Source organism: Monodelphis domestica, chromosome 2, assembly GCF_027887165.1.
Source record: "Monodelphis domestica isolate mMonDom1 chromosome 2, mMonDom1.pri, whole genome shotgun sequence".
Classification (NCBI taxonomy): Eukaryota; Metazoa; Chordata; class Mammalia; order Didelphimorphia; family Didelphidae; genus Monodelphis; species Monodelphis domestica.
Genome location: NC_077228.1, coordinates 370,701,764 through 370,727,784, shown reverse-complemented (window position 1 = coordinate 370,727,784; position 26,021 = coordinate 370,701,764). Strand labels below are relative to the sequence as shown.

The 26,021-nt window shown below is 37.6% G+C and overlaps 1 protein-coding gene across 2 annotated transcripts in view; it reads right to left on the bottom strand.

Moving 5' to 3' along the window:
* CRYBG1 (crystallin beta-gamma domain containing 1) overlaps positions 1–26,021 on the bottom strand; it is a 245,273-nt gene that overhangs the window by 73,896 nt on the left and 145,356 nt on the right. The window contains exon 1 of one of the 2 annotated variants that reach the window (XM_001378406.5): positions 326–586. The exons of the other annotated variant lie outside the window; for it this stretch is intronic. Coding sequence (XP_001378443.4) covers positions 326–328 — 3 coding nt within the window. The 5' untranslated portion in view covers positions 329–586. Of the gene's footprint in view, positions 1–325; positions 587–26,021 lie in introns of those variants that run through there. 2 annotated transcript variants of the gene reach the window in all.

Below are 26,021 nucleotides of genomic sequence, written 5' to 3'. Positions count from 1 at the left end.
ATTCTACTGCTCACTTCCTTTATCAAGAAGGACTTAAAGAAGAGCTGCCTGATAAATTCTGTGCGGTAGATGGTATGCTTTAAATATAAACTTCCCCCTTCTGCTTTAAAACTAAAGCAATACATACATTCAACATCACATTTTAGGAAATCCTTTCTACCTATAATCACCTAAAAAAATTTAAGTGCAAGTCGTTGCCAAATCCAGACAGTAGCAACATTGTTGAGTTAATTGATGTAATTATAACAAGAATAATATATAAACCAAGCAGCAAGTCTCAGCTGAAAGAGAGATTTACAAAACAAAACTTCGGTTTGTATCTTACCATGATGAAGCAGCTTTTCGAGTTTCCTATAGACCCACCAAGAGATTATGGAATGTAAAATGCAGTCATTCAGGCATTCCACCTTTCCAAATCGATTCCCCGCCAAAAAAAAAAAAATCGATCTAATTTCATCCAACAGGCTTCTCTATTCTTTTTCCTTCCAGACTATCGGTTCAACACAACAGGTCCCATTCCAGCTGTGTTGCTCTCACTAAAAGCCAGAGACAACTGAGAGTGTTTATGTGAAAAGCTCACTTGCTACTAAGGGTGTGTTTGATTCAAGAGTTGAAAGGGTTAAGGAGGTGCGTCCTTTTTTAGGTGTGACACTGAATAAAAATTGCTGAAAAGACAACATAGGAAGTAAGAGGTAATTTGGCAGGAGACATCTTGAATACATTAAATTAGATGGAAAATCTGAACCATGATAGATTGGAAATAGGTAGGAAGGGAAGATAAGCAAATTCCAGTTAACATTGATTTTTCTTTCCCCCTTCTGGTCATAGAATCACAGACTGAGACCTGAAGGGACATGGGAGAACATCTAGTTAGCAATGAAAGGGGCAGGGTGAAACCACCTATGATTTTTACTTATTTTCATTTATTGCTTTAAAAAGTTAGTGCACTTTGTTTTAAACAAATGATGGTGGGGTGGGACTAGGTGGCTCAGAAGATTGAGAATACTGGAGTTTACTAGGTTTAAAACTGAACACTTCCTAGTTGTATGACCCTGGGCAAGTCACTACACCCCCACCCCCATTCTGCCTTGGTACCAATACACAGTGTTGATTCTAAGTTGAAATGTTAGAAGTTTTTTTTATGACATGTTCATCAGCAAATAGCAAACAAAAGTGAAAAGCAACTCCACAAAAATAGATGAATAAAACGACTTAATAAGCTGGGTATCAAACATTATCCTTTGCATGTTATCTGAGTTTTGTTGGGTCTTGGTGTCATCTGTTTTTAAATTATTGTAGACATCAGATTCTTCTTTGGGCTTTGCTTTCTTCACTCTCATTGACCACGTTTGGAAGCAGCACATTCCATGAACCAGAATCAATCACTTAAATTCTACATATTCAAACAAGAATGAAAAAAGGAAAACTACATTCTACTTTCATCACTCAAATCCAATTTCATTTCTATGATTCAATGATGCAGCTCAAATTTCAATGAGGTGATAAGATTTGGGCTTTCCCTCAGTAGGCAGTGATCTAGCACTGCCCCATGTGTGGTCTACCTTGACTTGTTATCTGACTTTCCCCATTTTCCATGCTTTCATGTTTCATGAATGATCCCTTTGTTATTAGACCTCTTTGTTAGGTTAAACTTCAACCCTTACCTGGGGACACAAATCAGGTTTAAAAGACCACCACAACAAAAACCAAGACTCCTTTCTTAGAACTCTTTAAAATTTTTAAAAACTAATAACTTTACAATTCCTTTATTATTATTCATTATCACTTAACATTCCCTAGGTCATAGGATCCTATATCTAGAACTTGGACAATCCCAGCGGTCATCTAGTTCAAACCTCTTCATTTTACATATAAGGAAACTGAGGCTTGGAGAAGTATATGTATGACTTGTCCGAGCTCTCTCTCACAGGTAAGAAGTGGCAAGAGCAAGACTTGAAACCATGTCTTCTTACTCCTAATCCAGCCCATTTTCCAAGGGGAGTATAGAGCTAGGTAGGAGTAGCTGAACTCAATCCTTATCTGAAATTCAAGACAAACTTCTTAAGGTTTTAGAATCAGGCAATTACTTTCCTCCCCTAGTTTAGCACAGTGAGACAAATAAGAAATGAAATGCTCTCCTTCATTCATTCCTAGTCTAAACCGGATTCCAATTTCTATTATTGGAAGGAGGCTTGGCTCAGTTCAAAGGGTAATGAACCTGGAGTCATGGGACCTGAGCCTTTTAAGGCAGACAGAAGAGTTTGCATTTGATGTGGTAGGAGATAGGAAGCCTCTGGAGCTTTCTGAACAAGGGAGTTAACCCTGTGAGGCAGTGTCATACAAAGAGAAGAGCACTGGGCTTTGGAAGCCAAGGAGTCCATGTTCAAATCCTGACCTGACTACTTCTTCCCTTTGAGACCTTGAGAAGAAGTAGTCACTTCCTCTGCATGGACCTCAGTTTCCTCCTCTAAAAAATGGGAGGATTAGACTGGATGAAATCCAATGTCTCTTCTAGCTCTCTATCTATGATCCTGGAATGAAAATAATAATTAAGATTAGACTGGAAGTAGTGTCCTTGATGAAGATGAGGGAAGGAAGTCTAGTGTCAGGGAGATCAGCTTAAAGGGTGCTTCAGGCACCTAGTCAAAGGGATGAGTATAGTAGCAGGGGGGATAAAGAGATGAATATAAAAGCTGACTGAATTAGTGACTAACTATAAAAGGGATATGAGCAGGATGAGTCAAAAATGGCTCAGATTTCAAACCTGAATGTCTAAGACAGTGGTGCTATGGGTAGGAATGGGAGATCAGACTGAAAAGCCAGTGGTTTCAGATTGCAGCATATTGGGTTTTATGTGACCATAATGATGGATAGAGCAATGAAGGGGGAATCAGGAGGACATGGGTTCAAATTGCTCCTAAGATACTAGCTGTGTGACCCTAAACAAATCAATTTCACTTCCCTCAGCCTCAGTTTTTTCATGTATAAAACTGGAGTCATAGCACCTACCTCCACAAAATTGTTGTAAAAGATCAAATAAAATCATGTGTGTAGGGTTCTTTGCAAACCTTAAAGTGCTATTATAAATGGTGGCTATTGGGGCATTATTATTGGGGCAGTTAGGTGGCTCAGTGGATAGATTGCTGGTCCTGGACCCAGGAAGACTCATCTTCCTGAATTCAAATATGGCCTCAGACACTTACTAGCCTTGTGGCCCTGGACAAGTCACTTAACCCTTTTGGTCTCAGTTTCTTCATCTGTCCAATAAGATGGAAAAGGAAATGGCAAAGCACTCCAGTATCTTTGTCAAGAAAACCCCAAATGAGGTGATGGACATGATTGAAAACTACTGAACAACAAAAATTATTATTATCATTACTGTTATTATTGCTAGCAAAAATGGGAATAAAACCATTTAGACTGATCCAGAACTAATTTTTCTCCTAAATGAAAAATCAACATTAGACTCAGGACCAAAACAAAATATTATTTACAATTTGGTTTTCAGTTGCTTATTATATCATGTCAACCTACATTGAACTATTATTGAGAAGTGATTTATGTTCAAAATCCTAGACATCTCCTCTCCATGCCAAGATGAGATAGGAGAGAGTGGAGCCAGACATGATAAGTAGCCATTGGCAAATGTGATGCTGCCCCACCATCAAGTGGCAGGCTTCATCTGGGCTCAGGCATCCTTTACTGCAGCCTGTCCTGGACCCAGACCTATACTTCCTCTGTGGAAGATTATCAGAAGAGGAAGGAGAGGGTGAGCCAAGATCAGAGAAGACCTTTTTAGTCCCTATCCCAACAGGGGTGCCATATACTCAGCGAGGCTAAGAGGGGACATTGACATAAAGGTAGGGCTCTATCAACAACTCCCAAGGGTCTCAGCCTTGACTTCCTTATCTTAGAAGTGGAAAGAGGACATGGGTACCCATGCCATAGGCACAGAGTGAGAGGGAGCATGACGAGTGCCTTCCGCTCCCCAAGACTGGCCATGAGGGAATCCCTTCTACTGTTTTTTCTCTTCACATGGGGCCATCAATGTGAAGAGGATAAGATGGGTGTCCAGAGACCTATCAATGGAATAAGGTAGGAGTGAGGAATACAGGAGAGAAATAGATAGGTGGCTGGGAAGAAAGTACTCACTATTTGACTACAAAATACAGGAAAAGTTGGTCAGCAATAGTGAAGAAATTAGATTTAGACCAATGTCTCATAACTTATACCAACATAAGCTCCAAAAGGATAGATGACTTAGATTTATCATCGGCAAACTAAGAATGTAGAAAAATTATCAGTTCTGTGGATGGAAAATAAGGAAAATCACAAAAGATAAAATGGATAATTTGATTACAGAAAATAAAAAAGTTTTTAAAAATCCAATAAAGTTAATGTAGAAAGAGACACAATTAACTTGTGTGTGTGGGTGGAATCATTATAGCAAGTTTCTCTCATTTCTAATTTCCAAGATATGTAAGGAACTGATTCAAAGTTATAAGATTAAGATTCATTCCCCAGTTGATGAGTGTTCTCAGGATATGAACAAGCCATTCTCAAGGGAAGAAACCCAGGTAATCTATAGCAACATGGGGGAGGGGGGGGGATGTTCCAAATCACTACTAATAAGAGAAATATGAACTAAAACAATTCTGAGATTCTATCTTATACTTATCAGATTGATAAAGGCAACAAAAAAGTTGATAAATATTGGTGGAGCTGTGGGAAAATAGACACTGTGATGTACTGTTGATGGACCTATGAAAGGGTGTAACTATTCTGGAAAGCAATTTAGGACACATAAGTTACTAAACAATGTATATCCTTTGATCCAGCTATGCCATACTAGGCCAATACCCCCAAAAGATCAAAGAAATAGGAAAACATTCTCTATGCACAATAAATATTTATAACATCTCTTTTGGTGGTTACAAAAATTAATAAGTAAAGGGATGCCCATAAATTGTGGATAGCTGAATAAGATGTGGCATATGAATGTGATCCAATAATATTATGCTGTGCTATAAGAGATGAGGAATAAAATTATTCCAAAAAGACTTGAAAAGCCTTTTACATGAACTGATGCAGAAAGGAGTAAGTAGAACCAGAAAGATGATTTATACCATAAAAACCAACAATTTTGAAAAATGCTGATGAACGAAATAAGCAGAGCTGGAGAAGAATTTGTACGAAAACAACACTGTAAGGACAAACAATTCTGAAAGCTGTAAGAACTATGGTTGTATAGGATTCTAGAGGATAGATGATGAAACATACTGTGCTACTTCCTGACAAGAGAAATCTGCTTTTGGTTGCAGAATAAAAGATATATATTTCTGTAAACAGCCAATTTATTTAAATTTACTTAGCTTGACTATGCATACCTGTTACAAGGAATTTGTTTTTCTTTTCTTTTTCCCCCCAAGTGGGATCGGGGATGAGAGTGAGAAAGAAATCAATTTTTATTAATTTTTTAAAAATTTAAAAATAGAGGTGGTTTTTGCAAGTACATTCAGATGAGGTTACTATATTGCTTATTTTGCTCAATTATTTTAATATAAGAACAAAACACATCAATAAAGCTCAAAATAATAAAATTAAATTAGGGTATCAGGAAAAAGTGTCAGATCTCTACCCCCTCCCTCCCATCATTTCTGCTCCCTCACCAAATGAGCACTGACTATCCCACATGCCTGAAATATTCTCTCCTCCATACCTCTCCCTTTTAAGATTCCCATCTTCCTTCAACACCACCTTCTGCATGAATCCCAGGGTGTGGGATTTGGGAAGAACATTTTAAGGCACGCCTTGCTTCCTGTGTCTCAAGTCAAATTTCCTCAAGAGAGCTCTAGGGCTTTCCTTCATATACTCATCTTTCTCATACCTGGGTGAGCCTTTATCCCAGAATAGGAGAGACAGGTCCAGGGGTGATAATTCCTTACCCTGATTCCTACTCCTGAGCAATTTTAGAACCCAGAGAGTAAAGACTGAGCAAAAAGGTAAGTTGAATAATTTTCAGTTTTGCCACAGCTAACTTTCCTCCTATATATTTTTTGAGTAATGGGGACAGAGGGGATATGTTTCCTAAATTTATCAATTATGCTATATGAATATATTATGACATATCCCAAGTAATCTTAAGACTTCCAAAAATGCTTACACAAACGATTTATTCCCTTTAACAAAGATAGAATAGTTTAGTGGAGAGCTGGCCTCAGTCAGGGTGGTTCAGTGGAAAGAGTGTTGAATTTAAAGACAGAGGACCTGGGTTTGAATCCTGTCTCTCCATTTACTACCTGTGTGACCTTGGGCAGGTCATTTCATCTATCTGAGCCTCAATTTCCTTATTTGTAAAATGAAAAGGTTGAAGTCCCTTTCAACTCTAAATCTCTGATCCTGCCATCCCAAGACCTAAATTCAAGTTCTATCTCAGACACATACTAGCTGTATGACTCTAGATAAGTAATTTAACCTGTCCCAAACAATTCTTTTTTTAATAAAATTATTTATTAATAGAATTTATCCACAAGTGCCAAACAATTCTTTAAAATCATAAATTGTACAATCGGGGCCCCTCTGAATTGGTAGAATTAATGGAAGCTCTTTTCATAAATGAAATCACAGGTCCAATCAAAAGAAAAGTCTTTAAATGTTTTAAAATCTTTCTGACACCAAATTCAAAACCTTGTCTTTCTCTGCTGTCTTTATCCACATGTTGATTATAAGTTTCTCTTATAGTTCACAATACTTGGAGCTTTTGCTGCTCCATGGAATGACCTAGATGCCTCCAAAAACTTTCATTCCTGTAGCTCATGCTACCCCCACTTTACTTTATTAGCTGCTTCCCCCCCCCCCATATTAACTGAGGGCTTTACTAGGTGTTTCTAGAAGCTGACATTCCATCACGCCCATCCATCTTCTAGATATATTTGCAGAACCAGTTTGGTGAAAAGTCTGGGAGGGAGTTAAAAATTTCCTAGTAGAGGATATTAAAACTAATGATAACTTGGGATTTGGCTATGTTTGCCTTCCTGGAGGCATCAGCTCCCCCCACAAAAAAAGGCAAGCTCCTTGTCCTGGCTCATAACACATTCTTCCACCTACACAGAATACACTTAAAGTATATTCTGTAGATATACTCAATCCCCAAGTGTTAAGACTAGGATCTCTCATTTCCATAATGCAAACTGAACTGGCTCCTGTTTCCTGGTCTGTGGCAGGGCAAATAGAAGTGGAATATGATGATGAGAAAGCAGAACTGAACTGAAAAATGAACTCATATCATTGACATTCTAATGGAATTCAAGGGTCATTCTTCCAGTTATTTGAAGCATTGTCTATTTAAATTGCTGGTGAGTGTGAAGTTTCTCCAAGACTCTGATACAATTTTAGGTTTTGTGATGGTCAAATCAAACTTAAGCAAAAAACTTATTGAGCACCTACTATGTGCAAAGCAGACGTATAGTAGGGATAATGAGTAATGAGTAGGTATAATGAAATGAGCCTGGTTTGAGAGTTAAATGTCTTTAGTTCTAACCTTTAAGACTGCCACTTGTTACCTATGTCATCTTGGGCAAATGATTTGACCTTTCTAAGCCTCAGTCTCCTCAAATGTGGAAAGGATAAAGTTGTACTAAATGATCTCCAAGAGCCATACCATGTCTAAATCCTGAGTGTAAAGCACCATGCAAAAGCACTAAAAGCCCTTTGGGGCTGAGTAGAGCAAGTCTAATAATCCCTCTTATACTAGACAAATACACTTTGTTGTTGTTTGGTGGTTTCAGTCATGTCTGATTCTTTGATACCACTTGGCATTTTCTTGGCAAAGATACTAGATTGATTTGCTATTTTCTTCTCTAGTTCATTTCACAGATGAGGAAACTAAGGCAACAGGGATAAGTGTCTTTCCAGGGGTCACACAGCTAGTGTCTGAGACCAGATTTGAACTCAGGAAGATGAATCTTCCTGACTTCCCATGATGATCCCAAATAGATGCCTTTGTACCTTCTCTTTTATCCCTCTCACTCCATCTGCTTCTTAGCTCCCTTTTTATGTTGGCTTCCCTTGTTAAAATGAACAGAACCTAGTAAAAATTAGTCAGAGGAATCAAGGGATTTAAAGCCGAAAGGGATCTTAAAGATTATTTAGTCCAATGCTCTCATTTTATAGTCACTACCTTTTTTTTAAGGTGGAATATAGTGATAACAGGTCTAATGGGATACATTCAGGAGCCCAAGGATGGGCAAATATCTTTTCAGTTCTAATTATATAAACAAATTAAACTATAGCCATATGATTGATGAGTTAAACACGTGGAAACCCTTGTTTTAATAAAGAATTTTGTAATTCAGGCATGCTAAAATTACACCAAACAAATGAAGAAAACATTTTTTTAATGGAATGGATTCTTAAAGAAGGTTATAAAAATTCCCTCTGCGGGGTTTCTAAAGTAGATTTTTATCTGCCTGAGATGATTTAGGCATATTAATAATAATTTTTTTCTAAGAAACTAAAAGCACTATACTTTCACATATGATTATCTTGAATGTTCTCACAACATTCCTGTGAGACACACAGAGAGAATTATTATTCTCATTGGACAAAGAATCTCAAACTTGTCACAGCGAGTTGCAAAAATAGAGTTGAAATCGAGGTTTGTTCTCTTTTGGTTATTCTTCCAGTGAAAGCAGAAGCAATAAAGGCCATGTCACTTCTCAATAACCTTTCTAATTCTCTAGTGCCATTAACATTTTACAAAGCCTACCATATCTAGAATTTCAAAGACACCTGGATTAGGAAGGAGCTTAAAACAAAATGAAGACAAAACCCAAAATACAACCAAAAATACTATCATTATCCAAAGAGGTAAGTTACAAAACCTAAATGGCATGCCCATTTTACTATTTTAAAACTCATTTTCAAGAAACATTGCCTTTACTGTACTATTCTCCTGGCAGGTCTTTCCTCTTAATAATAATTTTACCAACATTTATATAGTGCTAACAATATGCCAGGCACTGTGTTAAGCAGTTTACAGTTATTGTCTCATTTAATCCTCATAACTCTAGGAGGTAGGTGCTATGATTATTCTTATTTTACAGACAAGGAAACTGAGACAAGAGAAGTTAAGTGATATAACTAGGGTCATACTGCTAGTGTCTGAAGCTGGATTTGAACTAAGATTTTCCTGACTCCAAGCCCAATGTTCTTTCCACTGAGTCACGTAGCTGCCCTCTTCCCTGTGATTCTCTTGCTTCCATCTCCAAAACATGTCATGGTGAAATAGTCTTTCTTATGTATGCACTGGGTTATGTCTTTCCTCTGCTCAAAAATCTTCAGATGTTACCCAGTGATCACCAAATAAAATTCAAACTCCTCTAGTAGACATTTAAGGGTGAAGGAAGAAAAATCTACTTCTATTTTCCCAACTCAAGTTCATTTAGTCCCAGAAAAGTCATCTCACACTGAAACATCCATTTGCCCTTCTGGTCTTCTTTTCTCTTTGGTGAGAACCTTCCAAGGTCTCCACTTTGGGGAAGGGTCAGGCCACAGTTCTCCTTCATCCCCCTCCTGCCTCTGCTTCTGCCTCTCCCGAATGGGAACCCTTTCCTCTTTATCCCTCCCACTATGCCACTTTTCAGTTCTCCTTTTGTGTTGTCTTTTCTCTATTGAACATAAGCTCCTTGAGGACACTGTCTTTTTGCTTGCATTTATATACCTGGTGCCTAGCACAACACATGGCACATAGTAAGCATTTAATGAATGCCTGTTGCCTGCCTGGTATAATCTAACAGCTAACTGAACATTTCTTAATGATGTTATATATAGGGGCTGCTAGTTGCTTAATGGATAGAGTACCAGGTCTGGAGTTGGGAGGTTCAAATCTGGCCTCAGACGCTTTCTCACTGTGTGACTCTGGGCAAGTCACAACTCTAATTGTCTAGCCCTTACCATTCTTCTGCCTTGGAACCTATATTTAGTATCAGTTCTAAGACTAAAAAGTAAGAGTTTAGAAAAATGATGCTTATATATATGTATACATATATATATAAGTGCTTTATAGATCTTTCTGCAAGGATTTACAGATAAACATGATAAATAATTATATATATATATATATATATATTACATGTTTTATTAGGACAAAACAATTCTAAAGGACGTATGATAAAAAAAATACCATCCAGAGAAAATTCCAGAGAAAGAACTGATGGAATATCAATGAAGATTGAAGAATACTCTTTTTTTAACTTTCTTTTTCTTTTCTTTCTCAGCATGACTATTATGAAAATATATTTTGCCTAACTACATATGTATGGCCTTTATCAGATTACTTGCATTTTCAGGGAGCGGGGAGAAGAGGGAAGGATAGAATTTAGAATTCAAAATTTCAAAAAAAAATGAATGTTAAAAATTTTTACATGTATTAGAAAAAACAAAATAAAAAATTTTAATCACAGTGTTTAACTCAGTACCTGGCAAATGTCTGGCATGTAATAAACGCCTAAATAAATGTTGACTAAGCTTGTATTTACCTCCTATAAAACCATACCACTGCCTCTTGGATATAATCTAAGACAGACTCACCTTATACTGAATTCTGTTCACTTGGAAGAAAAAGAGGGAAGGAAGAGAATAAGCATTTATGTAGCATCCACTACATGAGGGAGGGGGGGAGAGAGAGAAAGGGGGGTGAGGGGGAGAGGGAGAGGGAGGGTGGGAGAGGGAGAAAGGGAGGGAAGGAAGGAGGGGGAGAGAAAGAAAGAAAGGAAGGAAGGAAGAAAGAAGAAAGGAAGGATTTAGTAGGAAGGATCAAGTGGGGGAAAGTCATATCTGCCTATGTCACCAGGGTTAAAATTTCCAGGGTAATGCTGGCAAGGCAAGGAAGGGTGAAATTCAGGGATATTCTTTGCTTAAAGAATTCACCAAAGCTCTCCTTATGCCAGCCTCCCAGGTTTTATATAGCCCTTTCCTTTACCCTGGGTTTTGTTCTTTCCCACAACTAGATTCAGATTGCTAGACCGGATAAATGTGTTGTAATCCTTCCCTCTGCTAAACCAAGAATCCAAATGCTGAAGGATTCTTCTGCAAGCAGGGACATGTGCTTGAGAAATGCAAACAAAGGCTTATCCATGTGTCATCCAGAATGCAGAGCAGTCTTCAGAGGTCTGTCTCTCATGGAAGGATGAAATCATGACAAATTCAACAAGGCAGGAAGAGAATCTGGTTTTCTCCTCAGCAGGAGGAATGAGGCTTAAACCCCTCAGATGGGGCAGATTTCACAAATCAAATTTCACTCATTGGAACTGAAATCTAACATGCTTTCAACTGCAATGGTGAGAGGAGGAGGAGGAGCCAAGATCCTTTACCTATGAACCCTAAACTCCAAAAGGAAGCAATGAGATCTATGAGTCCTTCCATCTCCTCTCTCAATTGGATGTTGGTCAATTAATGTCCCAAAGACATTCAAACTTAAATGTATCAAAGATACCTCAAACTTAACATATCAAAAATAGAGCTCACTATTTCCAAGCTGGGTCCAAGCCTTGTCAAATCTCCTTCTATAATATATTTTATTCAGTAATTTCCAGTCATGCCCAACTCTTTGTGACTGCTTTTGGGGTTTTCTTGGTCAAAATACTAGAGTGGTCTGGTATTGCCTTCTCCAGCTCATTTTACAGATGAAGAAACTGAGGCAAACAGGGAAAAGTGACTTGCCCAGGCGTCACTTAGCTAGGTCTAAGGTACATTTTGAACTCAAGAAGATAAATCTCCCTGAGTCTGGGCTGGCCCTCTATCCATTCACTCATGCTCTCCTAAATAATCTATTTGACATCCATTCATTCTCTTTTGTCCACTCACATGACCACCATCCTAGATTTCAAATCCTCATCTCTTCCCATTGGCTTATTACAATAACCTCCTATTTAAGTCTCCTTGACTCAACTCTCTCCCTTCTTCACTTCATCCAACAGCCAATTGCCAAAATGATACTCTTAAAGCACTTAAAGGTCCAAGTCGTGTCACTTCACAGCCTCCAGGATCAAATACAAACTCATCTGTTTGGCATTTAAAGCTCTTCACCATTGGGTGATGGCCTGTCTTTCTAAGTTTATGGTGCTTTATTTCCCTTCACACACTGTATATTCCAGCTATATTTATTCCTTCTAGCTCAGATGTAAGGATAAACAAAATAAAGTCTCACTGCACCTCACATGATGGAAACAAATGAATATACACTCTGCTAGCCAGAATGGGTCTGATTGCTTCCCACCAAATGTTGAGATGTTCTGACAGAACCAAACCCAGTGGGCAGAGCACCAGGAGGCTACATATGAACAGGAAGCACGCTTTTGATAAAAACCACTGGTGAGGTCTCAGGGTCACTGCATTAAAACAGCTTCTAACCTGCCCCATCTTTGTTCAGAAGGGATCTCTTGGAGCTCAGACTTGGGGATTTCTACATCTTCCTAGTGCCTTGGCAACTGAGAACAAGAACAGTGTCTGCCACCTTGGGCACCATGGCCTTGACTTGGCACCATGACCCTACTTGCTTTCCCTCAGTCAAAGAATTCTGTCTCCAACTCCATCCCTTTACAAAGGCTGTTTCCCATGACTGCAGGAACTATCTTCTCAGCTCTCCATCTCTTAGAATTTCTAACCTCCTTTAAAGCTCACTCTAAGCACTATTTTCTGTATGAGACTTTTTTCAGATAACAACAAAAATATTTAATAATTAATTAATAATAACTAATAATAAGCCATATAAAACAATTAAAATTTCATTATATAGTGTTCCCCTTAAGAAGCTACATTAAATTAATTTTGTATATATTTTATTTGCTTCTATCTGGACATACTACTTCCTTCAACAGAATGTGATAAAGGGAAGAGGGCAGAAATCTTTTTTTTTTTTACTTTTTAGCCTTCAAATTTAGTACAAGGTCTAATTTATAGCATAGCTATTATTAGATTTGAATAATTTATGTCATTTTTAGTTTCAGAATATTATTGTCCACACATTTCTTCTCCAACCTATATGCCAATGAACTTGCCTTTATTCCTTGGAAAATTCTAGAAGAGATTGTTAAAAAGATGGTTGACAAATGTATAGAAAGGGAAGTGGTGATTACAAAGGGTCCACCTGACTTCATCAAGAAAACTAACCTCCAAAAAAAACCCCAAACTCACCTCGTTTAGTATTTTAAAAAATGTTTTTTTAAACTCTTACTTTCTGTCTTAGAACCAATACACTATATATATACATATACATATACATACACATATATATAATATAGATATAACATATAATATATAAAATATGTATTATATAAAAAAAGCTTCTGCCCTCAAGAGAAACTTTATTATATTCTGTTGAAGGAAGTAACATGTATAGATATAAATAAACAAAATATATACAAAATAAATTTAATGTAATTTCTTAGGGGGAACACTATATGTTATATATATTATATGTATGTAATTTATTGATGTGTATATATTTTTATATATACACTGTGTATTGTTTCTGGGGGCAGAAGAGCAATAATGGTTAGGCAATGGTGGTTAAGTGATTTACCGTGGATCACACAGCTGGGAAGTGTTTTTCCAAGATCAGGTTTGAACCCAGGATCTCCCATCTCTGAACCTGGCTCTCTATACACTGAGCCACTCTCATCTCTCATTTTTAATGAGGACCTATAACACCCCAGGGTTCTATCTTGACTTGAATATGAAGTGAGTCAGAGTTGCACAAAGTAGTCAGCCTCATTCTCTCTTCCAGAGTGATCAAAGTTCAGTGGCAAGACAAAAATTAGAATGCCTTGTGCTGGCTCAGGCTACAGTGGGTGACTTTACCATCTTCCATGTTCAACCAAATTCTTAGCATTAACATTTTTATCAATGACTTAGATTAAGGCTTGATAATAAGCTCATTAGATTTTCAAATTACACAAACCTAGAGGAACAGTTACATATTGGATGATATAAGATTTTTGACAGGCTAGAACACTGGACCAAATCTAATTCAATGACTTTCAATTAGGATAAAAGTAAAATCTTGTACTGAATTGCAAAAAAAAAAAATCAGCTTTCTAAATACAAGATGGTAGAAGCATGGTGAGACAACATTTGTTCTGAAAACGATCTGAGCATTCTGTAGGACTAAATCTGAGGAAGGTTCAATATGAGAAAGGAGCATCATTTGGCAGTCAAAAAACCCCCAAACCAACCCCAAACCAATGTGATCTTGAGTTGCATGGAGGGCCACAGCTTCCAGAAATGGGAAATAGAGAACTGATTGTCCTACTCTACATTGTGTCCTTTTCTGAGCATCGAGGCTTAAGAAAGACATTAATAAATTGAAAACTGTCCACAGAAGGGCAACTAGTATGGTGAATGCCTTGAGTTCATGACATATGAAGACTGGTTAAGGGAACTGGCTATGTTTATCCTGGAGAAAAGCAATCTGGGGAAGGAATGTGATAACTGTCTTCTAAAGTCTTGGAAAGACTGTGATGTCACTGAGAGTTTAGGTTTGTCCTGCTTGGCCCCAATGAGCAGAACCAGAAGCAATAGGTGAAAGGTACAAATAGGGCATTTTTGGCTTGAGGTCAGGAAAAAAACTTCCAAACAGTTGTTCAGGTGTGTCTGAGTCTTTGTGACCCTGTATGGGGTTTTCTTGGCAAAGATACTGGAGGAGTTAGCCATTTCTTTCTCCATTGGATAAGGCAAATAGAGAGAGCACCTTGCTGAAGCAGTATCACATAGCTAGTCAGTATCTGAGGCTAGATCTGCACTCAAATATTCCTAAATCTGTAGGAGGTTAAATAGATAGAGTGCTGGACCTGGAGTCAGGAAGACTCATCTTCTTGAGTTCAAATCTGACCTCAGACTCTAGCTGTGTGACTCTGGGCAAATCACTTAACCTTGTATACCTCAGTTTCCTCATCTGTAAAATGAGAGGAAAATGGCAAACTGCTCTAATATCTTTGCCAAGAAAATCCCATATGGGGTCAAGAGGAATTGGATGTGATTGAAACTATTGAATGACAACTTCCTGCTTTATCCACAGCACCAACCAACTGCATAACAAGTGTAGCTATCCACAAAAAGGAATGACCTCCCTCAAAAGACATTGGGTCCCACAATGGAGGTCTTCAGGTAGAGTCTGGATGATCACTTGTCAGATATATTATAATGTGGATTTCTTTTATGGATCTTGCTAGATAGATCAGAGGTCCTTCTAACTTTCAAAATCAAAGAATTTTCAGAATCAAAGACTCCAAGAGAGAATAAGAAGTCACTGAAAAAGTAAAAAGGAGAGTGACATAGTCAAAACTAAACTTTAGAAAAATTGTTTTGACAGCTGTTTAGAAAATGGATTGCAATGGAAAGACTTGAGGCCAAGAGACAAATTAGATGGATCCAGAGAATACCAGTTCTGCTACCAGGACTGGTTTGTGGCTAAGAAAATTCAATCCAATTCAATATGCATTTATTGTTGCTGTTTAGTTGTGTCTGGCTCTTGATGAGTCCATTTGGGTTTTTTTCTTGGCAAAGATACTGGATTGGTTTGCCATTTCCTTTTCTAGCTCATTTCACAGATGAGGAAACTGAGGCAAACAGGGTTAAGTGACTTACCCAGGGTCACACCGCTAGTAAGTGTCTGAGACTGGATTGGAATCAGGTCTTCCTGGCTCCAGCCACCTCTCTATTTACTGTACCATCTAGCTGCCTCAAGCAGTTATCACATTCCTACTGTGGATCAGCAATGGTAACAGGCATTGGGGACATTATAATAGAAACAAAATAGTCCCTGTCCTCAAGGAGTTTGCATTCAGTCAAAAATTGTAGTTGCTTTATCCTATCCAGTAATCTTCCCACCTCCACTGTCATCAAATCCCCTTTGTTTACCCAACAGGGAACATGATCATGCTATAGTGAGTCAAAGAGTTTTATTGTAACTAGTGGAAAATAGCATGTATGTAGAGAATTAAATATAAAGTGGTCTCAGGGGGGAGGGAGATCAGGAAATAGCTTTTAAAGGAAGACACCCCCTGAGTTGTGCTTTGAAAGAAGTTCGGGATTCTGTGAGGCAGATGTGAGGAGAAGAAACACTCCACACATGGGGAACTCCTGTGGCCAGTATCAGAGGCAGGAGATGCAATATTGTGTGCAGAGAATAGCAAATAGGACAGTTTGGCTGAAACATGAGGGCGAGTAATGTGAACACAGTCTGGAAAGACAGGTAGGAGCCAGATTGTGAAACTCTTTAAAAATGCCCAACAGAGGAGTTTATGTTTAATCCTAGAGGGAACAGAAGGCCACTGAAGCTTCCTAAGCAAGGTCAGACCAGGGCTTTCAGAATATCAATTCTGTAGACATGTGGAAGATGGATGCACTAGGAAGAACACTGCAGATACAAATGCACATGTACAGCATTGAATTCTAACATGAGCTATTTAAATATCAACCTCCCAAAGAACTTTCATAAGAAAAATGTAATGACACCTAGAAACAAATTTAGGAGTCATAGGGAGAGACTAATACATTTGAAAAATGGGGTAGGTGGGGAAAAGAAGGAGAATAAAATTGAAAGTACCATCCCCTAAGAAAAAAGGAAATAGGGTGAATGGGCAACTATTCTGTCCAGCATTAAGATGGAGTTAGGTATAAATGACAAGGGAAATTTATAGTATCTAAATACCCCTGTGGTTATTAGTTAGTCTTTTTCAGTCATGTCTAACTCTTCTTGACCCCTCTTAGTGTTTTCTTGGCAAAGATAATGGAGTGGTTGGCCATGTCCTTCTTTAACTCATTTTACAAATGAGGAAACTGAAGCAAACAAAACTAAATTACTTTCTCCAAGTCATACAAGTAGTGTCTGAGGCCAGATTTGAACTCAGGTCTTCCTGACTCCAAACCCAGCTCTCTATCCATTGCACCAAACCTATGGGAAAAAACAGTAAACTGTGGCTTGGTCAAATGCAAGAGCAAAGGCTGATGTATTATGAAATATGTGGTAAGGAAGTATCAAGACAAAATCATACTCCCCAGATGAGGGAGTGAGACTAGAAGATGTCCTTCCAGCTTGAACATTCAGTGATGGATCTTTCCAGCACTTGCTAGCCAATGAAGATGAGGTTTCAAGTTCAGAATAAAACATGATTGTCATTTGTTCCTCATTGTAGATTACAATATACAACCAGAGGCATATATGTAACTTGGGAGTCCAAAGGGGATGGTGTACACATTGATTGGGGTTCATTCCCTCTCTTAAAAAGGTATTGTTAGTATTGATAGGTACCTCCTTCTGACTCCCAGGGATCTCAGGGGACCCTCATAAAGCTCTAAACAACAGATTCCAACTGGCCAAATAGATTATGGGTAATAAGTATCAAAACATAAGTTATAAAATTAAGCACATTCATGAACACTACATAATATATCTACTTATATTTGGAGCATAAAACGCATTCAACTATCAGCTAAAGAAATTTCTATTCTGCTGATTCCTGTCATATGTCAAGATTTTCTTTCACAGGTACAAAAGAAGCAAGGTAATTAATTCATCACAATTAAAACCTTTAGGCAGCATTCTGTGCATTTATGATTTTTTACATAAAACTTCGTAATTGCATCCTCACATCTGTTTCATGATATTCTCTGTCCTCTGTCTCAGAGCAAGTCACAGCTCAACTTGTTCTTTGGTTACATTCCTAATAAGAACCAAGAGCTAGAAAAGGAGATGAGGTGGATATAATCTATGGGACATAAAAGAAAAACACCCTCCCTCTCCAGTTGTGTAAGTGCTTCTACATGGTATGAAGATCTAAGATAACATACCAACATACTGAGGTTTATCTTGGAATTTTCTAATTAATCATTTGGACTAAAGAAACAAAACAAAAACAAAAACATAAGCTTCTCTCAACAGGTTCTTCTCATTAATTCTCTGGACTTTTCCATTTCCAACCAATAGCCTCCTCACCTTGGGAATGTTTCTACCCTTGAAGCCCCCTCCTCCAATTGAGGAATTCCTTCCTGGAGCCACCATGTAAAGAGATGTCTAGGTCATCCACTCTACTTTTTCTTCCCAGTTCTGTTCTTGATTCTGAACTTTCCCACCTACCTATCCCATCTTTTTAGCTCTCTTTTGTGTTTTTCTCTTCCCCATTATAATGTATGTTCATCAAAAGTAGGGACTGTGTGTGTGTGTGTGTGTGTGTGTGTGTGTGTTTGTATTCCCAGTGCTAAGTACAATGCCTAGAACATAGTAAGTATTTAGTAAATGCATTATCTATCTGCCTAGTCTAGATACTGATGTCCACACTGTAGATCAAGGTTAATAATTCCTGGTATTCCTGCTGCTATTTGCCTCCCCTCACACACACACTGGTCCCTGACAGGCACTTGCTGAACCTCCATCTCACAAAAACAGAGGTTGACACCTTGTTACATCTTTTAAAAAGGTGCCAACCCTTTACCTAAACCCAATATTGATCACCAAGAAAATCAATCTACTTATTATTTCATTGAATGGGGAAACTTTGGTTTGAGAAGAAGGAACTTCATATCCTCTACTGAAGAATGTAATTCAATAGTTTTTTCACAGGGTCACAAACACAAAACAAATTCCAAAAAATCTAAAGAGAAACATCTCTCTCAACCACAGATGAAGAATATAAAAAAAATGATAAGAAAACTTAAAGATCCATTGCCCTCAATCTTCCCAGTCAGGGTTTCTTGTATTAAAGCCACCCAAAGAATGTCTGAAAAACAGTGGTGATGGAGGGAGAAGCCTGGCTAGAAGATATAAACTTAAGTAAGAGAAGGATAAATAATTCATCTATAGCAAAAAAGATACACACAATTTTGAGCCCTAAACTAAGGCAAATTCATTCTTTCTTCAAAGAACTGATCACACCAAGGTTAGTTAAAGCAGTTCCATTTTTCACTTAGTAATTTAGTTGAATTTGACAGATGAGTTTCAACTGGTAAGCCTTACGGCTACCTTAATGTGGATTGACACCCTGATATTTTTCATTAAACATCCTTCCTTGGACCTGAATGACACTCTTGATGGGAACCAAGCTCAATACGAAGCTAAGTAACAACATATCTTTCCCCCCCCCAGATTACTTTTTCTTCTACTTTATGTTTCTCTGTCTTTCTTCTACCTCAGCCTAATCCCTCAGACAGGTAGGAAATGTAAATTAACTCAAACAAGAGGGACTTAACAAAAGAAGACACATAAAGGATGAAACAAGATTTGATGAACTATAACTTCATAATTATAATCAGAAGAGCAGTAAAAGTGATAGCCTGAAACACTGAGGCATGGTCAACCCAATCTTTTAACTTAATCTACATTCATTAAGTCAATATAATGATGCAAATCTGTTCTACATACCATACTACTAGAGTAACTTCCTAAATAAATACCCTATCTTTCATGGTCTGAAACAAAGGGACATTATGATTCCCTTCAGTTGCTGGTTTCTTATAATGCCCTTTCATTGCTAAATACAAAAATGCAGAAAAAAAGAATATTATCTGTCACAAGTCTATACATAGCATAATCCATATATTTCAAACCCAAACAAAAAAAGTAAGTAAAATTTATTAGTGTAAATGACTAGACAATGCTGAATAGAGACTATTTTTTTTATTTTATTTTTTATTTTTTCCCTTTTAAACATTATTTTATTTGGTCATTTTCAAACATTATTCATTTGGAAAAAATCATTTTCTTTTCCTCCCCCCCTCCCACCACCCCTCCCATAGCTGACACATGTTTCCAAAGGGTATCACATGTGTCCTTGATTCTAACCCATTTCCATGTTGTTGGTATTTGCATTAGAGTGTTCATTTAGTCTCTCCTCAGTCATATCCCCTCCACCCCTGTAGTCAAGCAGTTGCTTTTCCTTGGTGTTTTTACTCCCACACTTTGTCCTCTGCTTGTGGATAGTGTTTTTTCTCCAAGATCCATGGAGATTGTTCAGGGACATTGCATTGACACTAATGGAGAAGTCCATTACGTTCGATTGAACCACAGTGTATCAGTCTCTGTGTACAATGTTTTCCTGGTTCTGCTCCTTTCGGTTTGAATCACTTCCTGGAGGTTGTTCCAGTCTCCATGGAATTCCTCCACTTTATTATTCCTTTAAGCACAATAGTATTCCATCACCAACATATACCACAATTTGTTCAGCCATTCCCCAATTGAAGCGTGTCCCCTCATTTTCCAATTTTTGGCCACCACAGAGAGCGCAGCTATGAATATTCTTGAACAAGTCTTTTTCCTTATTATCTCTTTGGGGTACAATCCCAGCAGGGCTATGGGTGAATCAAAGGGCAGACAGTCTTTTAGCACCCTTTGGGCATAGTTCCAAATTGCCCTCCAGAATGGTTGGATTAATTCACAACTCTACCAGCAATGAATTAATGTCCCAACTTTGCCACATCTCCTCCAACATTCATTACTTTCCTTTGCTGTCATGTTAGCCAATTTGCTAGGTGTGAGGTGATACCTCAGAGTTATTTTTATTTGTATCTCTCTGATTATCAGAGATTTAGAGCTCTTTTTCATGTGCTTATTAATAGTTTTGGTTTCTTTGGCTGAAAACTGCCTATATTCATGTCCCTTGCCCATTTATTGATTGGAGAATGGCTTGATTTTTTTGTACAACTGATTTAGCTCTTTATATATTTGAGTAATTACACCTTTGTCAGAGGATTTTGTTACGAAGATTGTTTCCCAATTTGTTGCTTCCCTTCTAATTTTGGTTACATTGGTTTTGTTTGTACAAAAACTTTTTAATTTGATGTAATCAAAATTGTTTATTTTACATTTTGTGACTCTTTCTATGTCTTGCTTGGTTTTAAAGTCTTTTCCTTCCCACAGGTCTGACATGTATACTATTCTGTGTTCACCTAGTTTACTTATAGTTTCCTTCTTTATGTTCAAGTCATTCACGCATTCTGAGTTTATCTTGGTGTAAGGTGTGAGGTGTTGATCCAAACTTAATCTCTCCCACACTGTCTTCCAGTTTTCCCAGCAGTTTTTGTCAAATAGTGGATTTTTGTCCCCAAAGCTGGGATCTTTGGGTTTGTCATAGACTGTCTTGCTGAGGTCACTTACCCCAAGTGTATTCCACTGGTCCTCCTTTCTGTCTCTTAGCCAGTACCAAATTGTTTTGATGACCACTACTTTATAGTATATTTTGAAGTCTGGATCTGCAAAGCCACCTTCCTTTGTATTTTTTTTTTCATTATTTCTCTGGATATCCTTGATCCTTTGTTCTTCCAAATGAACTTTGTTATGGTTTTTTCTAATTCAGTAAAAAAAAGTTTGGAAGTTCAATGAGTATGGCACTAAATAGATAGATAAGTTTGGGTAGGATGGTCATTTTTATTATATTGGCCCGTCCTACCCATGAGCAGTTAATGTTTTTCCAATTGCTCAAGTCTAGTTTTAGTTGTGTGAAGAGTGTTTTGTAGTTGTGTTCATATAGTTCCTGTGTTTGTCTTGGGAGATAGATTCCTAAGTATTTTATTTTGTTTAAGGTGATTTTGAATGGAATTTCTCTTTCTAATTCTTGCTGCTGAGCTGTGTTGGAAATATATAGACATGCTGATGACCTATGTAGGTTTATTTTGTATCCTGCAACTTTGCTAAAGTAGTTGATTATTTTGACTAGCTTTTTGGTTGATTCTCTAGGATTCTTTAAGTAAACCATCATATCATCTGTAAAGAGTGATAGCTTGATCTCCTCATTGCCTATTTTAATGCCTTCAATTTCTTTTTCTTCTCTAATTGCTACTGCTAGTGTTTCTAGTACAATGTTAAATAACAGAGGTGATAATGGGCATCCTTGTTTCACTCCTGATCTTATTGGGAATGCATCTAGTTTATTCCCATTACAGATGATGTTGACTGATGGTTTTAGATATATACTGTTTATTATTTTTAGGAAAGACCTTCTATTCCTATGCTTTCTAGTGTTTTTAATAGGAATGGGTGTTGTATTTTATCAAAGGCTTTTTCTGCATCTATTGAGATAATCATGTGGTTTTTGTTGGTTTGCTTGTTGATATGGTCAATTATGTGGATGGTTTTCCTAATATTGAACCAGCCCTGCATTCCTGGTATAAATCCTACTTAATCATAGTGAATGACCCTCCTGATCACTTGCTGGAGGCTTTTCGCTAGTATCCTGTTTAAGATTTTTGCATCTATGTTCATTAGGGAGATTGGTCTATAATTTTCCTTCTCCGTTTTTGACCTGCCTGGCTTTGGAATCAGTACCATGTTTGTGTCCTAAAAGGAATTTGGTAGAACTCCCTCTTTGCTTATTATGTCAAATAGTTTGTATAGTATTGGGATTAGCTGTTCTTTGAATGTTTGATAGAATTCACTTGTGAATCCATCTGGCCCTGGGGATTTTTTCTTAGGGAGTTCTTTGATGGCCTGTTGGATTTCTTTTTCTGATATGGGATTATTTAAGAATTCTATTTCTTCTTCTGTTAGTCTAGGCAATTTATATTTTTGTAAGTATTCATCCATATCACCTAGATTGGCATATTTATTGCCATATAATCGGGCAAAGAAGTTTTTAATGATTGCTTTAATTTCCTCTTCATTGGAGGTAAATTCCCCCTTTTCATCTGAGATATTGCTAATTTGCCTTTCTTCTCTCCTTTTTTAAATTAGATTGACCAGTACTTTGTCTATTTTGTTTGTTTTTTCAAAGTACCAGCTTCTTGTCTTATTTATTAGTTCAATAGTTCTATCACTTTCAATTTTATGAATTTCTCTCTTAATTTTTAGGATTTCTAATTTGGTTTTCTTCTGGGGTTTTTTAATTTGTTCGCTTTCAAGTTTTTTGATTTGCATTTCCAATTCATTGATCTCTGCCCTCCCTAATTTGTCAATATGTGCACTCAAGGATATGAATTTTCCTCTGAGTGCTGCTTTGGCTGTATCCCATAAGGTTTGAAAGGATGTCTCACCATTGTCATTTTCCTCAATGAAATTATTAATTGTTTCTATGATTTGTTCTCTAACTTACCGATTTTGGAGCATCATATTATTTAATTTCCAATTGATTTTTGATTTTGCTCTCCATGTACCCTTACTGATCATTATTTTTATTACCTTATGATCTGAAAAGGTTGCATTAATTAATTCTGCTTTTCTGCAGTTGTATGCCATGTTTTTATGACCTAGTGTATGGTCAAATCTTTGTGAATGTACAATGTGTTGTTGAAAAGAAGGTGTATTCCTTTTTGTCCCTATTTATTTTTCTCCATATATCTATTAACTCTAAATTTTCTAAGATTTCATTCACCTCTTTTACCTCTTTTTTATTTATTTATTTTTTTATTTATCTAAGTTTGATAGTGGTTAGGTCAGATCTCCTACTAGTATAGTTTTATTATCTATTTCCTCCTTCAATTCTAGTAGTTTTTCCATTAGAAATTTGGGTGCTCTACCATTTGGTGCATACATGTTGATTAGTGAAAGTTCCTCATTGTCTATATTCCCTTTTATCAGGATGTATTTACCTTCCCTATTCCTTTTAATCAGGTCTATTTTTGCTTTGGCTTTGTCAGATATCTTGATTGCTACTCCTGCCTTTTTACTGTCAGTTGAGGCCCAATAGGTCTTACTCCAACCTTTAATTCTGACATTGTGAGTATCTACCCTCCTCATGTGTGTTTCTTGAAGACAACATATGGTAGAGTTTTGGATTCTAATACATTTTGTTATCTTCATTTTTTGGGTGAGTTCATCCCATTCACATTTAATGTTATGATTATCATTTGTGAATTCCCCAGCGTTTTGATATCCTCCCCTAATTTTGACCTTCTTTTACTATAACCTTTTAAACCAGTGATTTACTTTAAATCAGTCCCCCTGTTCCCCTCCTTTGTTAGGCTTCCCTTTCTGGCCCCTCCCTTTTTGTTCCCTTCCCCTCCCCCCTCTCCTTCCCTCCTTTTTTGTACTCCCTCCCTCCCGCCCCCCCCCCCTTAGTTTCCCCTCTCTCTTGCCCTGTTGTATAAGATAGAATTCAAGATCCCAATGGAACTAGATGCTCTTCCCTCTCGGAGTTGATTTGACTGAGAGTAAGGTTTAAGTAATACCAGTTAGCACTCTTTTCCTCTCCTTATAAGAGAGTTCTTCTTCTCCCCTTCCCATGTGTATCTTTGTGTGACAAAGATTATTCTATTTAATTTATTTCTATTTCTTCAAGTATATCTTAGTACCCTCATTGATTCCCCTTCCTTTATCTTTCTTTTTGTCCCCCCTCCCCGAATCATCTTAATGCCCCGATCTTTCCCTATGAGTGATTCTTCTGGTTACTCTATTATTGCATACAATTTTTGAATGTTACATATAACATTTCCCCCATATGTTAGTATATATAATTTGATCTAATTGTAGCCCTTATAGAAGAGAGTTTGAATAAAAGAAAAAAAAACACTTTTCTCCTTTTCCCTTTCTTTTATATTTACCTTTTCGTGTTTCTCTTGTTGTTTGCGTTTGTATGTCAAACTTTCCACTGAGTTCTGGTCTTTTCTTTGCAAATACTTGGAAATCTTCTATTTTGTTGAATGCCCATACGTTCCCCTGGAAGTATATAGTCAGTTTTGATGGGTAGCTAATTCTTGGTTGAAGACCCAGTTCTCTTGCCTTTCTGAATATTGTGTTCCAGGTTTTGCGGTCTCTTAGCGTGTTTGCTGCAAAGTCTTGTGTAATTCTTATTGGTGCTCCTCTGTATATGAAGTTCCTCTTTTTAGCTTCTTGTAAGATCTTTTCCTTATCTTGGAAGCTCCTGAATTTGGCGATTTCATTCCTGGGGGTGGTCTTTTGGGGATTTAGTATAGAGGGTGTTCTATGAACCCTTTCTATTTCTATTCCCCCCCCCCTTGTTTGAGAATATCAGGGCAATTCTCTTCGATGATTTCTTGTAGTATGGCATAGATGTTTTTATTAATCTCTGTTTTTTCAGGTAGACCAATGATTCTCAGATTGTCTCTCCTTCCTCTGTTTTCCTGGTCTGTCACCTTGTCAGTGAGATATTTTATGTTTTCTTCTAATTCATTAATTTTTTGACTTTGCTTTATTAATTCTTGCTGTTTTGCAAGATCATTGGTTTCCAGTTGCTCTATTCTGGTCCTTAAGGCCTGGTTTTCTGCTTTAATCTTTTGGCATTCAGCTGTAATTTTTTAGTTCTCTAATATAATTTGTTGGTTTTCTTTTTGAACCATTTCCCACTTCTCTTTCCAGAGGGCCTCCATATTTCTGATGATAAGCTCCATGAGACTCTTCCAGGGCTTGTGGACAATTTTCATTTTTTTTTGCCTTTGTTTGACTTTCATCCAGTATTTCCTCTGTAGCCTGGGTTTTTCCTCCATAAAAAGTTTTGAGGGTGACAGTCTAGTCTTCTTTTTTGATTTCTTGCTGGGATTTTGAGGCTCCTGTGCACAGTTATCCATTTTTTCTGGATGTTTTCAGTTCACTCTTTAGTCAGAAATCAGAGTCTGCTGAGCAGGGGTTTTTTGTGTGTGTGTATGGAGTTAATGAGCAGTCTCTTGGTTTTCCTCAGTCCTTTGCAGCTTTTCTCAGTGCCTTCCTCCAAGGGGCGCTCAGTGTCTGCTCTCTCTTGCCCACCTGGTTTTCAGGTTTACTTACTTTTGGGGGTGGGTCCCCAGCAGACCTGGTTAATTCCCAAGGACCCAAAAATGCTCCCTGTTCATTCCAGAGGGACTCCTATCTCACTCCCTGGCTCTGACAGGCACGCTGGCTCTGGGCACCTTAAGTCTGCTCTCTCTCAAGTCTTGAGTCTTTCTGCCTAGCTGCCTTGGGGGGGGGTCACCCTGCTGTCCTAGTCAGCTCACAAGGGTGCAGAAGTACCCTCTCCTCACTTCAGAGGCTCCCCTTGCTCATTTGTCTTGGCATGCACTGGCCCCAGCTCTGGCCCTATAGGTGGGGGTGGGGCAGGCTGAAT